The sequence below is a fragment of the Capra hircus genome, chromosome 24 (assembly GCF_001704415.2).
Source record: "Capra hircus breed San Clemente chromosome 24, ASM170441v1, whole genome shotgun sequence".
NCBI classification, from domain to species: Eukaryota; Metazoa; Chordata; class Mammalia; order Artiodactyla; family Bovidae; genus Capra; species Capra hircus.
Window position 1 is genome coordinate 53,817,940 of NC_030831.1, and position 13,852 is coordinate 53,831,791.

The following is a 13,852-nucleotide window of genomic DNA, read 5'->3' on the forward strand; positions in this document are numbered from 1 at the left end:
TGACAACACAACGCCATGGGAAAAGAATGGTCTTTCAGTAAATGGTGCTAAGTCAACTGGATCTCCATTCAGGAGAAAAGTCAGTCCACCTCGCATCATATACAAAAGTCAACTCCAGATGGATTAAAGACCCAAATGGAAAAGTAGAACAAAGCTTTCAGAAGGTGGTATGAGGGATATGTTGACAACCTTAAGTAAGCAAAAATTTCTTAAACATGTCACAGAAATAAAAGGAAGAGACTGATGAAGTATGTCCTTTACTTCTTATAACTTGAAGTATTACATACAGAAAAATGTAAAAAAAAAAAAAAAGTTTACAGTTCACTGAAGTTTCACAAAGTAAACACACTCATGTAACTACCACACAGATCAAGAAACAGAGTATCACTAGCACCTCAGAAGCCCCCACTGCCATACTCACCCAGTCTCTATCCCACCTCCCAAGTCTCTTAAAATTATGAACTTACATTTACCAAGAAAACACTACTAGGGAAATGGAAAAGGTTAAGCCGAAAACTGGAAGAAGATATGTGTGACAGATCTGACAAGGTACTGATACTCAGAATATGCAAAGAACTCCCACAAGTCAATGAAGAAAAGAAAGACACCGTTAACACAACAATGCGTAAAAGACTTGAGTAAAAGCTTCAAAAGAAAGGATATCTATGCAGTCAACAGACATACAAAGAGTGCACAATATCATTAAATATCAAGGAAATGCAAGTAAAAACTAAAAGTATCCCTAAACACATATCAGAATGTTCAAAATTTAAAGATTGACCATATCAAGTGTTAACAAGAATTTGAAGTGACTGCACACTGCTGGTAGAAGGGGAACTCTGTATAACCACTTTGGAAAACTAGATGGTAGCATTTAATAAAGCTGAACGTATGCATACTCTTATGACCCAAAACCTCTACTGTGGTGTAAACCCCAAATCAAAAACACGTACTAGAATATTCACTGAAGCAATATCCGTAACAGTCAACAAGAAAGACAGAAACTGAAATTAACAACAATAAGAGAACAGTCAATGCAGGAAGCAGAGAAAAACCAAATACCAAACAAAAAATATCCTCATAATTAATAGATTCAGAGAGCTAAGAGTAGAGGTTGTAGCTATGAAATAAGAATAGCAAAACTCTATGTACAAACCTGCTGCTGGAAATTAAAAACAACATCACCAAAAAAAAAAAGATAAAAAGTTAAAATCAAGAAAACATCCTGGAAAGTAAAACAACAATCATAATAAGAGAAAATACAAAAGTAGAAGTAGGAAAATTCTAAGAAGGCTAATATACAACTTATACAAAGAGAGAATGAAAAGTTAAGGGATTCAGCAGAAGAGAGGAAAAAATGACAAAAACATTTTCCATGCAAAAGATAAACATTTCCCTCTATCGCCTATTAACTGCTCAGTGAATTAAAAAAGGCCTACAAACACATGTCAGTGAATTTTTTTTAAATCACACACCTACTAAACATTTTCAGAGAGGGAAAAAAAAGACCATGAAGGAGGAGCAGACATTCTGCAGAGCACTGAATTTCCTTTTGGCAAGACTGAACTAAGGTCCGGCTAGTCAAGGCTATGGTTTTTCCTGTGGTCATGTACGGATGTGAGAGTTGGGCTGTGAAGAAGGCTGAGCGCCTAAGAATTGATGCTTTTGAACTGTGGTGTTGGTTGGAGAAGACTCTTGAGAGTCCCTTGGACTGCAAGGAGATCCAACCAGTCCATTCTGAAGGAAATCAGCCCTGGGATTTCTTTGGAAGGAATAATGCTAAAGCTGAAGCTCCAGTACTTTGGCCACCTCATGCGAAGAGCTGACTCATTGGAAAAGACTCTGATGCTGGGAGGGATTGGGGGCAGGAGGAGAAGGGGACGACCCAGGATGAGATGGCTGCATGGCATCACGGACTCAATGGACGTGAGTCTGAGTGAACTCCGGGATTTGGTGATAGACAGGGAGGCCTGGCGTGCTGTGATTCATGGGGTCGCAAAGAGTCGGACACGACTGAGCAACTGAACTGAACTGAACTGGAGAAATTCTCAGGGTCAAAATAAATGAATACTAAAGTATATTATGAATTTTTACATAGAATGTCTTTAAAGATGCATGGCTTTAAAATTTATCTTTCATCTAGAAAGTTTCTTCTAACATTTAAAAACAGTCCCCCTTTGATTATTATCGGAAAGATGAGCTCTAAGTGCTGACAAGGATGAAGAGAAAAGGGAACCCTCAGGCAGCGCTGGTGAGACGGTAACCTGGTGCAGCCACGATGGAAAACATCATGAAGATTCCTCAAGAAATCAAACACTGAACCACCATACAATCCAGCAATCCCACCTCCAGGTAAGTATCCAAAGAAAATGATATCAACACCTCAGAGACCTACTGTACCCCCCGTATTCACTGCAACTTTATTCACAGTAACCAAGATATGGAAACAAACTAAATGTCCACCAATGGACAAATGAATGATGTGTATATATACACACGCTGAAATACTATCATCCATAAAAGAAGGAAATCTTGCCATTTGTGATAATGTAGACGAACCTTGAGATCAAATGCTAAGTGAAACAAGGCAAAAGGAGAATCTCATTTATATGTGGAATCTCAAAAACTCAAACTCACAGAAATACAGAGAAGAATAGTGGGTTCCCAGGGGCTGAAGAAGGGTAGCTAATGGGGAGATGCTGGTCAGAGGGTACAAACGTCCAGTTAAAAGAGGAATAATCTGGGGGATCTAATGTACAGTCTGGTGACTACGGCTAACAAGACTGTACTGTACACCTGGAAGCTGCTAAGACAGATCTTAAATGTTCTCACTATCACGACCACAACAAAAAAAATAGTAATTATATCAGGAGATAGATGTATTAACTAACTTTTTTGTGGTTATCACTTTGCAGTGTATACATATATCAAATCATCCTATTGTACACCTTAAACTTACATGATGTTACATATCAACTATACCTCAATAAAGCTGGGGAAGAAAACATTTTTAAAAAGACATTTCTGGAAGGGAGGAAAGGAAAGTTTCATATCCTTTGAACAAAGAATTAGTTAACAAAATAAAAAGAAAAAAGTCTAGGATCAGGTGGGAGATTTAAGCCCACTTCTTCAGTGATTTAAATATTTACTTTTGGGTAAAAAAAAATATTCTGTAAGAAATATAATTTATATTCAAAGACTATCAGAAACACCTAAAGCCCAGCAAGTTTAATTAAAAGGAAGAAGTAAAAGATGAAGCTCAAAGATGAAATTTCTTTGATTGGTGGATTAAAAAAAGAGAAAAAGCAAGAGACCAGATGTTAAAGATGACAGCATTAAAGAAACAAAGAAACAGACATGTGAGATCTTCACACACTGAAAGTGTTAAAGATGACAGCATTAAAGAAATAAAGAAACAGACATGTGAGATCTTCACACACTGAAAGGATGCTAGGAAAGACACCCGTAACAGCAAAATCACAATTCAATTGGAGTAAAAAGAATTTAGGATGCAATTTACATATCTGGCCAGATAAGGATAGTTCAATGATCTTACTGTTTGGAATAACAGTCTTACAGTTGGAAGAGTTCCCTCCATCCCCACCCCAGATTTTTTAATCTAATAAAAAGACAAGCACGTGCTAGATATGTTTATAGTATATATAAAGCTGGCTAGCTACTTATACTATCATACCCAGGTTTTACAAAAGTCATCCTTACTTTATAATTAATTACAGGCAGAAATCACTGCTGAGTTCTGTTTAACGCATTACTGTTGTACCCTAATTTGCACTTTTTAAATTAAGGCATTTTCAAGGAGTTAATATATTAGAAATTCGTAATTCATATATTTTAAAGAATTCAAAATAGACTGCCATATAGATAGACTCAGGCATAGCAGTTTTGTTATAAAAAACAGGAATTATTCATTTCTATGACTGCTTCACACGTAGACTAAACATTTCAAACTGATTCAAGGTAAAAGATCCAAAAATCAAATCCTAATTCTAGGTCTCAAAATTCAAGACTCCAAAAGGAATTACAAAACCACTAGCTTAAATATCCTACAAGAATGTGGTACAGTTACGGTAGAGGCTCCCCTGGCGGTCCAGTGGCTAACTGTGCTCCGAATGCAACGGGCCCAGGGGTGATCCCTGGTCAGGGAACTACATCCCTCATGCCACAGCTAAGACCTGGCACAGCCAAATAAATAGATATTTACAGCTAAGATAAAAAACACTGATATATGCAGGAACCTCAAAAAACAGACACCTCACTGGCTAATTTATTTACTCTATGATCAGACTATCTCCTCCAAATGAAATATCCGGCAATTCATATTACTAATCTAGCTCGATGAAGCTATGTAAAAGGTAGCAAAACTGGAAGAATTTTTGCCTATGTATTTTTTTGCCTATCTCAACAATAATAGCTCATTAGCAGCCATTTGCTATATTAATGTCAAAATATAATTAAAATCAGCATCTTCCTTTACCAAAAGACCCAAATCTAAACAGTCAGGATGACAAGATCATGATTTTGAAAACATTAACACCAAAGCTGCCTCTTTACCATTTTCCTACTTTTACTCAAGGCACAGTCTTATATTTTGAAATCCTACTAGGGGGACAGCAGTCAAATATGACCTCAGTTCTTATGTTTAAGATAAAGGGGGAGAGACAACTAATGTCTCAGTATAATCAAAAACATCCAGCAAAAACTGTCAAATGACAGAGGATAATGTGAAAAACAGTCCAAGTATTTGAAAAAGTAACCTAAATAATCTTTAACACTTTCTGTCTATGAAAGCTCTAAAATGAAGATAAAACCCTCAAAAAATCTGGGTTAAAAATGATATAAGTGTTTTTTGTTATGGGGACTAGGGAGTGAATTTGATTTTTTGACAGATCTTTTCACTTGAGAATAATCTTATAAACCTTAATTAAAGAAGGAAAACTTCAAAACTCCTCAATGTACCAAAGAGTAAGGAGCAACTAATCTGGTTACTTCAGCTGTAAACATCTAGGTTGCCAATACCTCTATAACCAGATAAACACCCAGTGAATTATAATAAGTACAGTTTTTAAAATCTGTGACTGAACTTAGGTGCAGAAAACAAATTCCTGTTAAAATGGCCATAATTTGCTATTTGGTTTGTCCTTAACCAAAATATTTGTTCAGAGACTACAGAGAATGATCTGACAAGGGCAAAAGGGGATAAAATTTACTAAATGCTATCTATTCTCAATGAGACAACTCAAAGTTTCGATATGGAACTAACATGACGCATTATTCCACTTTCTTTATTTTTGTGGCTTTTTGAAGCAAACTGTCTTACCCAATTACATACTTGTGGAATTTTCAATTAACAAAAAAAATCTTTACAAAGAGACAATTTTTAAATCACCAAAAAGCCGAAGGACAGGATGTTCAAGACTTTAGACAGTATCTAAGAAAGAACACAACCAGGCAACGGCTTTGTCGAGGTGGGCAAGGCTCACAATGGCCGCACTGCTTCCCTGCTGGGACGAGTATCTAAACTGCCGGCGGCTGGGTGACTATCGGTGGGTGCGGGAGTGAAACAGAAGGGAAAGCCTGGCACAGGAAGCTGAATGGCCCACGGAAACCTGAGTGGTGACAGGAGCCTCAAGGCACATGCAGGTACGCATCTTTATGTTGGATGTGATACACTTACATGGCCCCTGTTGAATCTCTTGGGGACCAACAGTAAAGCAAGTCTAGAACTTCAAATCTTGAGACATCTATAGCAAGATGCTGATCCAATGTGGCTCCAAATATCTTCTGTTTTCCTGGCTCACCTGAAGAGGAAAAAACACTACAGAGGATGTGGGAACTGCATTTCTTTAGGCAGCTTCTTCTAGAGCAACTGTCTGAAAGTTTTGGCCCAGTCCTTTATGAAGTCTGCGGATGAGACACTTGAGGGACTAGTGAAAAACAAAATTCAAATGAAAAGGTGGAGTGAGACATCCAAAGGGGACACAAGAGTCAAAGATAATGGTCGTAGGTAAATCAGCGTTTCTAATCCTTAAGTGGGAGGAGGAAGAGAAAGGAGAGAAAAAAAATGCACCGAGGTTTCTCCCTCCACTCCCTCACCCCAATTGCTACTAAAATTTCACCAAGCACCTGAACCTTTTTTACCACAATTAGGGAGTGAGTGCGCAAGATTATTTGGAGAGTTCAAGCATTTTGCCAAGTCTCCCTCCCCGGGCTGTGTGGCATTATTAAGCGGCAGGGAGGCCTTTCAGATAATACTTATTTTCTGAGAAAAGATTCTGGTGGAATACAGCTTGAAGCAATAAAGAAAGAGCAAAATAAATGCCATTTATACAAAAATGGAAGTCACAGGACAATATACCCTATTGACAAAGTTTATTTACTTCTGTTTTTCCAAAGGGGAGGGACTGCTTTCGTGTAATAAGAAATCAGAACAAAATGTCATTTTCGAATAATAGAAAATATTTTTAAACTTAGCAACACAAACTGCATGCTTCTTCCCCTTCGGAAATATTCTCCCTGGAAAGATAATCTTTAAAAAAAAGCTAAGACGAGCAGAACCAAGTCTGAGGTACAGTCACACAAAAGCATAAAAAGGTAGTCCGTGAAATTAATTTTTTATTTTTTTAATTAATTTTTTCTTAAAACATTTTATCTAAATATTGTCTTAAGCTATTCTCCAGCATTCATGTAATAGCCTAGGACATAAAACAATCTTCTTTCCAAATATATTCCATTTTAGCCAGAGTTAAGTTGCACTATGACTGGTCGAGATACCAGGATTTTCTGAAAAATAAAACTGGAGAACCAACTAGATCCTTACCTGACGTGGCTGTTCATTCATTCTCTGTGGGTCGGATTTCACTTTATTACTAGGATGATTTGTGACTTTGGTTACTGGTTGCTTGAAAATAGATGCTGTTTGTCTAATTGGCAATGTTGTATTCAAGTCTGGTTTACCCTGTGGATATAAGTGTTTTAATTAATAAATATTATATAAAAATATAATTAAGTACTTATTAATTCAATATCTATTACTTTAACTTGGATTATTGCCAACTTCCCAATCTCAGCATTTTAAATACTCTGAAGTACATTTCAAACACTTTATTATATAAGACTTATGTAAAGTTTCATAATAAAAAGTGTCGTGTTCTTTAAAATGTCAAAAAATTCTCTATATAAAATTCATAATTGATTTGATTAACAAGATACTAGCAACTTTTAAGCAAACAAATATATATTTATGGGTGGGTTATACAGTAATCTTGCCTGGAAAATCCCATGGACAGAAGAGCCTGATGGGCTGCAGTCCATGGGGTCGCTAAGAGTCTGGCACAACTGAGCAACTTCACTTTTACTTTTCACTTTCATACATGGGAGAAGGAAATGGCAACCCACTCCAGCGTTCTTGCCTGGAGAATCCCAGGCACTGGGGAGCCTGATGGGCTGCCATCTATGGGGTCGCACAGAGTCTGACACCACTGAAGTGACTTAGCAGCAGCAGCATACAAGAGGAAGGAGGGCTTTCAAGTCAATAACCAGGAAAGCAATCATTTCTATATTCTGAGAATGGAGGAAAATAATGGCATACTTGGCTATTAAAATATAAATCATCTCAAGTGTTAGGGGTCCAGGCGTACATAAAACCACAAAGGTTAACCTTCCTTTTTTTATATATATATTTTTAAAAAAGGTACTTAGAAAGCTGTAATTCCCACAAACAAAGCTCAATTTAGGAAAATGTAATAAATTATTATCTTTAATTTTGTAACACACTTTTTAAAAAGAAACTTAAAATTCAAGTTTCAGAAAAGCAAGCCACATACTTACAGACTTTTAATCAACCAGTAAAAAAAAAAGGAGGACGTAAGATTTTTATTTCTTAATGAAATGAAAATGTGGCACAGAATTGCTATTAGATTCACAGGAAGTACTGTAACGTAAGGTGGGGAGGGTGGGGGTGAAGAAAAGGAACAATACGGGATTTGACTCATTTGGGCTTCCCTGGTGGCCCAGCGGTAAAGAACACGCCTGCAGTGCAGGAAACACGAGTCCAATCCCTGGGTTAGGAAGATCCCCTGGAGAAGAAATAGCAACCGACTCCGGTATTCTTGCCTGGGAAGTCCCACGGACAGAGGAGTCTGCTGGCCTATAATCCATACGGTCACAGAGAGTGACTTAGTGACTAAACAACATCCTTCTGATTTGGGCAAAAAGATAGAAAGGGTCAAATATATCCGAAAATAACATATATTACATTAGATATTTTTAGTATAGAAGTGTACTTGATAAATCTCCAGGATGTCAATGAACTTTAACTAACTATCTCCAAATAAAAACTGAATCAACTTCCAGACTCCAAAATAGTGTTTCTCAAACTTGAGCATGCATCAGAGTTACCCAGGGGGCTTATGAAAACACAGATTACTGGGTCTCCCTCCTAGAAATGATGATTCAGGAGGTCTGAGGTCAGGCCTGGGAATTTGCATTCTGACTGAGGGACACACACTTGGGCACCACTGCTCTAAAACAAAGACAGCAAGTTGGCGGCATGGAGACCAGGTTTAACCCACAGATGTGTTCTGCTCCAGTTTTTGGTCTCAAGTCAATGAAGCTAAGAGCTACAAATAAAATTCGCATAAAATCGAGAATTCTAGCTTCTCTTAAAAACTCAAAGATCTAGAAATGGACTGATTTGGCGAAAACAGGCCATGACTCATTAGTAATGGCGGCCACTAGAGGTGTCAGGGTTGCCGTTTTGCAAAAGGCCTCAGCTCACATTTGTGATACCTGTCTGAGCCCTACAGGTATTGAGTTTGTGCCCTCTGCTTAAAGAACGTCGGAAATTAATCCGACCATTATTACAGTTATATTATCTGGGTGCCCTATTCAGTGAGTCTCCACTCCCCCACCCTATCCCACCCCACGCACACTGCTCTTCTGTCCACAGTGGGCATACTGGTCATTTCTCTCATTCACTTTTATTCTGACATTCGTGCTTACCTTTAAGAGGCATATTCATCTTAAAAGACTCTAACAATACCACTTCCCAGGCATTTCATTTTCTTATCTTTATGGTTAAAAAAAAAAAAAATCTTGATTTAGAGCTATGGAACCTTGGCCAACAGGCTGCAAAATAACCACTTAGGATTCCATCTCTAAAGAGTGTGAGGCCCAGGAATGTGTATTTTTAAAACCCTCCTGGTAATTCTGTGATGTGCAGAAGGTTTGGATCCCTCTGATTTATGACATCAAGAGCATTCTAAGACCCTAAGTGAAGCCAACCAACCTGTATCAGTCAGTATTCAGTCCAAAAGACACTTAACACATAATGGTTTACAAAAAACTCTTCCTGCCACTAATTTGTTATAAGCAGTATCTACCACAAAACAGTACCTTGCTTGGTTTTTAACGTTTCTGTACTTTAACAAAGAATAATATACTCTGCTGGTATTAGAACAAAGATGGGATCAGTAGACAAATACAGAGCAACTATTTGTATGAACAAACGCAGTCGAGTCTGTAAGATTCTGTTACAAAGAATGACTGGAGGACACAGAGACTAGCTTAAACTATTCAAAACTATAAAAGGAAAAAAACTATGAAACCCTGAATCCACACAGACTGGAAGGAAGCATGTAACATGTAAAACTACGGGTGCTACAATGATAAGACTAATTTTTTTTTCATTATGTTTGTGATATAATAAAAAATTAATCTATTGGTTAAAAAATTTCATTGTCTGACAATGACAGTTTATTGCCCAGTGGAACGGAATGAGATTTTTCAAGAGTGTGCAACACTGCGCTTCTGTTGACCTTATTTATATTTTATTATTTTTCCTCTTTTAAACCTGCCTGAAAGCTCTGAAGAAAGAATTTTTTACTAATTAATTTTGTATTCTACAATAGTATCATGTAAAATAACCTGAGAAGCTGGACTAAATGGTTTTCCCAGAAACTGTCACAAAAAAAGTAAATTTTATTACCATTCTCTCCTGAGGACTATCAAAAGAGTCACTGTTAATTCACACCCAGTTGTCTTGAGTTTTTCTAAATAACTACCAATCTGCCATGAACCTAGGAGTTATAAAGCAAACATTTTTTTAAACATATAATTATATTCTAATATAAATACAAAACAAATTACAAAACATTCTAATAGACTGATGGCAATAAAATACGGTATTTCATTTGTACTGTATGACATCCTCAGTCATAAATAAGTTCTTAGAAACCAGTAACAAAGACACTGATACACCAAGGGAAATGAAAAAAAGAAAAAGAAAAAAATGAAATAACACAAGTGACTAGTAAGGATTAAGCATATACGAAGATGACCACACTGAACAATAACAGAAAAACAATTTCTCTGTAATATCATATTGCCAGATTAAAAATCTAACATTTGTACAGTTTTAGGAAATATACCCACATAAAAACTCTGGTGGATACATTAATGGTCATTATAGTGGTGGTTATTTTAGCATTCTTTTTGAGACTTTTGCGCATGTGTGAGTTTAATATTAAAACATGGTTAATGTATCTGTGTATTGCTACATGACAATCTAAAAATGCAAATGTGAATTACCAAACAGAAAGTTGTCTGGAAAAATCACAGCAAAATTTTAACCTTATTGTATAAACCGATCAGAAAAGGGACTGCTACTGTTTTCTGTCTTTAAAGTACTTTTTTCCAAATCAGACAAGATTAAAGCTATTTGTGTATTTGAAATCTTCCCTTTCAATATAGGAATAAGTGAAACAAAGTTCCTTATAAAACTAAACTGACAGAAACACACATTCTAACAGTTTCCAATCTTCGATATATCTTCTCAGTATACAGGCTAGCCTCAAATAAAAGTTTAGTGTATTTTATAATAATGTGTATATTAAGCTGGGAAGTTTTCAAATAACTCAAATAATTGTTGACAATTTATTCTATCACCCCTGGGATGAATACAAATATAAAAATTTCTAAAAATTTTTTAAACTTTTATCTTTTTCTAATAAATATCTGAGATGGCTCTTAAAACTTCAAAAAACAAATATACAATAAAAATTAATTTTAATCAAGGACAAGGAGAAACAAATTTCCTTTTGAAATGGTTAACAGTGATTGATTCTAGCCTTCACCATCTGATGTGGATCTGAACTTTCTAGGGGTGTGGGCAAAAAAAGAAACATTCAATGACATAGATTTCATACTCAGAAAGGAGAAAGCGTACCAATTAAAGAGGAAAACAAAAGCTGGTGTTAAATCTAGAAAAAAAAATAGACACTTAACATCACAACAGATATTAAACAGATTTCAAATGCTTTTTCTTTTTCTAGTGATCTTCCATAAAAGCCAAGAACATATTTAAAGGACAACTCACTGAAGATGACTCTGAAAAGGACTAAACTAGTGTGGCCTGATTATTGTGTAACCTTTCAAAGATTTAATGTGGTTAATCCTAGAAAGGGCTTCCGTGGTAGCTCAGCTGGTAAAGAATCTGCCCTCAATGTGGGAGACATGCGTTCAATCCCTGGGTTGGGAAGATCCCCTGGAGAAGAGAACGGCTACCCACTCCAGTGTTCTTGCCTGGAGAATCCCCGTGGACAGAGGAGCCTGGCAGCTACAGCCCATGGGGTCGCAGTCGGACACGACTGAGCAACTAAGCACACAACGCTGCTGCTAAGCCTCTTCAGTCGTGTCCGACTCTGTGCGACCCCATAGGGGGCAGCCCACCAGGCTCCCCCGTCCCTGGGATTCTCCAGGCAAGAAGACTGGAGTGGGTTGCCATTTCCTTCTCCAATGCAGGAAAGTGGAAAGTGAAAATGAAGTCGCTCAGCAGTGCCCAACTCTTCGCGACCCCATGGCCTGCAGCCCACCAGGCTCCTCCGTCCATGGGACTGTCCAGGCAAGAGTACTGGAGTGGGTGCCATTGCCTTCTCCAAGCACACAACGCTGGAGAAGAGGAAAAGCAAAGCGGTGATGCCAATCATGTGTCTCTAAGCTGTAGCGTTCAAATACTGTTTCATTGCTACCCTCTGAATTTTTTTGAAAATAGATAAACCCCACCTACTTCAATTTTTAAAATGGAGAAAAGAAAGAAAACAGGACACTTCCAAGTATCATTTTAATTCTGTGGTTTTGCATACCCCAAGAGATATTCATGTCCCAATTTGAGAAGGAAAGACTTTATTTTTCTAAAGTCGTTTTCCTCATCTGTAAACGAGGTAAATACAGTAACTATTCTTAAGATTCTTACAAAAATCAAAACAAGATAATGCATGTGCGATGCTGCTGCTCAGGCAGCTTTCATTAAGTCAGTTACTGAACAAATACTGAATGCCTACTATCTGCCAGGTACAGACCGTGTGCTGTGTATGGAGTCATTCACAAATACCAAAATCCTTCAGAGCTTACCCTCATAGGGCAGCGAGGAGACAAAACACTGGAATAGCTTATAGTCATGTTGGCACATCAACTGTGAATAAAGAGGAGCTATCTCTATTATCTGGAGAAGGCAATGGCAACCCACTCCAGTACTCTTGCCTGGAACATGGCATGGACAGAGAAGCCTGGTAGGCTGCAGTCCATGAGGTCACGAAGAGTCGGACATGACTGAGCGACTTCACTTCCACGTTTCACTTTCATGCACTGGAGAAGGAAATGGCAACCCACTCCAGTCTTCTTGCCTGGAGAATCCCAGGGACAGGGGAGCCTGGTAGGCTTCCATCTATGGGGTCGCACAGAGTCAGACACGACTGAAGCGACTTAGCAGCAGCAGCATCTCTATTATCAGCACTATCATCTTATTGAACATGCTATTGAAATTTAAAACCTTAACCTATTAAGCTTCCCCATAAAGAAAGTCACCTCCTGGTTAACGCAAAGAGGAGCCTGAGCTTTAGGGGGAACCAAGATTATCCTCAAAACCTAATTTTGGATTTGCTCCCGGATATACACGGTAGCCAATTCCTTTCTACAAAAGTCAAAAGCCGACAATATAAGGTGCTTTATAGTCCTTCAGTTTTTTTATACGACTCACTCAACATAAAATCCACCATTTTATACAATTCAGTGGGTTTTAGTATATTGACATTCAGTGTTTTTTAGTATACTGACAAAGTTGTGCAACTTTGCAAAAAGGTTTTTGCAAAAAGTAAAGAAAATATGTATCTGGGATTTATGATTTTGTAATGAAAATCCACTTCATGTAATATCGTAAATAAGATAATACCTTTTTAAGGAGATCAATGGAATATTGAATATGTAAAAGATAAAACGGGTGGACTCTACATTGAGCTCATTAAAAGAGGATACAGTTAATTGAAGCGGTTTGAAATTCATCATTGAAATTAAGTTTTGAAGAATTTTGTTTGAAAAGTACCTTCTTGGAACTTTAGTTAATATGAGGTCATAAAAGGACTGATGGCTAATGAGTTTCAAACAGAGCAGCTCTGCTCAAACTAAGGCTTCTTCTGCATGGAATTCATTATCTCCTTTACATCTGGGCTGGCACTAGCTGAGTACACAACCTTAGAATTATGAAAACAGTCACACAAATCATTTTCTGCAGGGCTTCATTCTCTCACTGAGAGAGTCTGAACATCAGGGAACTCTGCAGGACCTATAAAACTTAAGTGAAACTGACAACCACAGACAGAAACTCCAACATCCAAAATAAATGTTGACAGAACCATACCACGGGCAACTATGTCTCTACATCTACTCTCATTATTAGCACAAAGGTCAAGCCCAGAACCTCTCAGAAGGTCTAGTACATTCTGATATCTCTGAGGAACTAACTGTTAACAAGCCGAACCTACTCATACTGAACAGACTA

The 13,852-nt window shown here is 37.5% G+C and overlaps 1 protein-coding gene across 1 annotated transcript in view; it reads right to left on the bottom strand.

Moving 5' to 3' along the window:
* MBD2 (methyl-CpG binding domain protein 2) overlaps window positions 1–13,852 on the bottom strand; it is a 67,861-nt gene that overhangs the window by 24,875 nt on the left and 29,134 nt on the right. Inside the window, exon 3 of the mRNA XM_018039537.1 lies at window positions 6,839–6,976. Coding sequence (XP_017895026.1) covers window positions 6,839–6,976 — 138 coding nt within the window. The remainder of the gene's footprint in view (window positions 1–6,838; window positions 6,977–13,852) is intronic.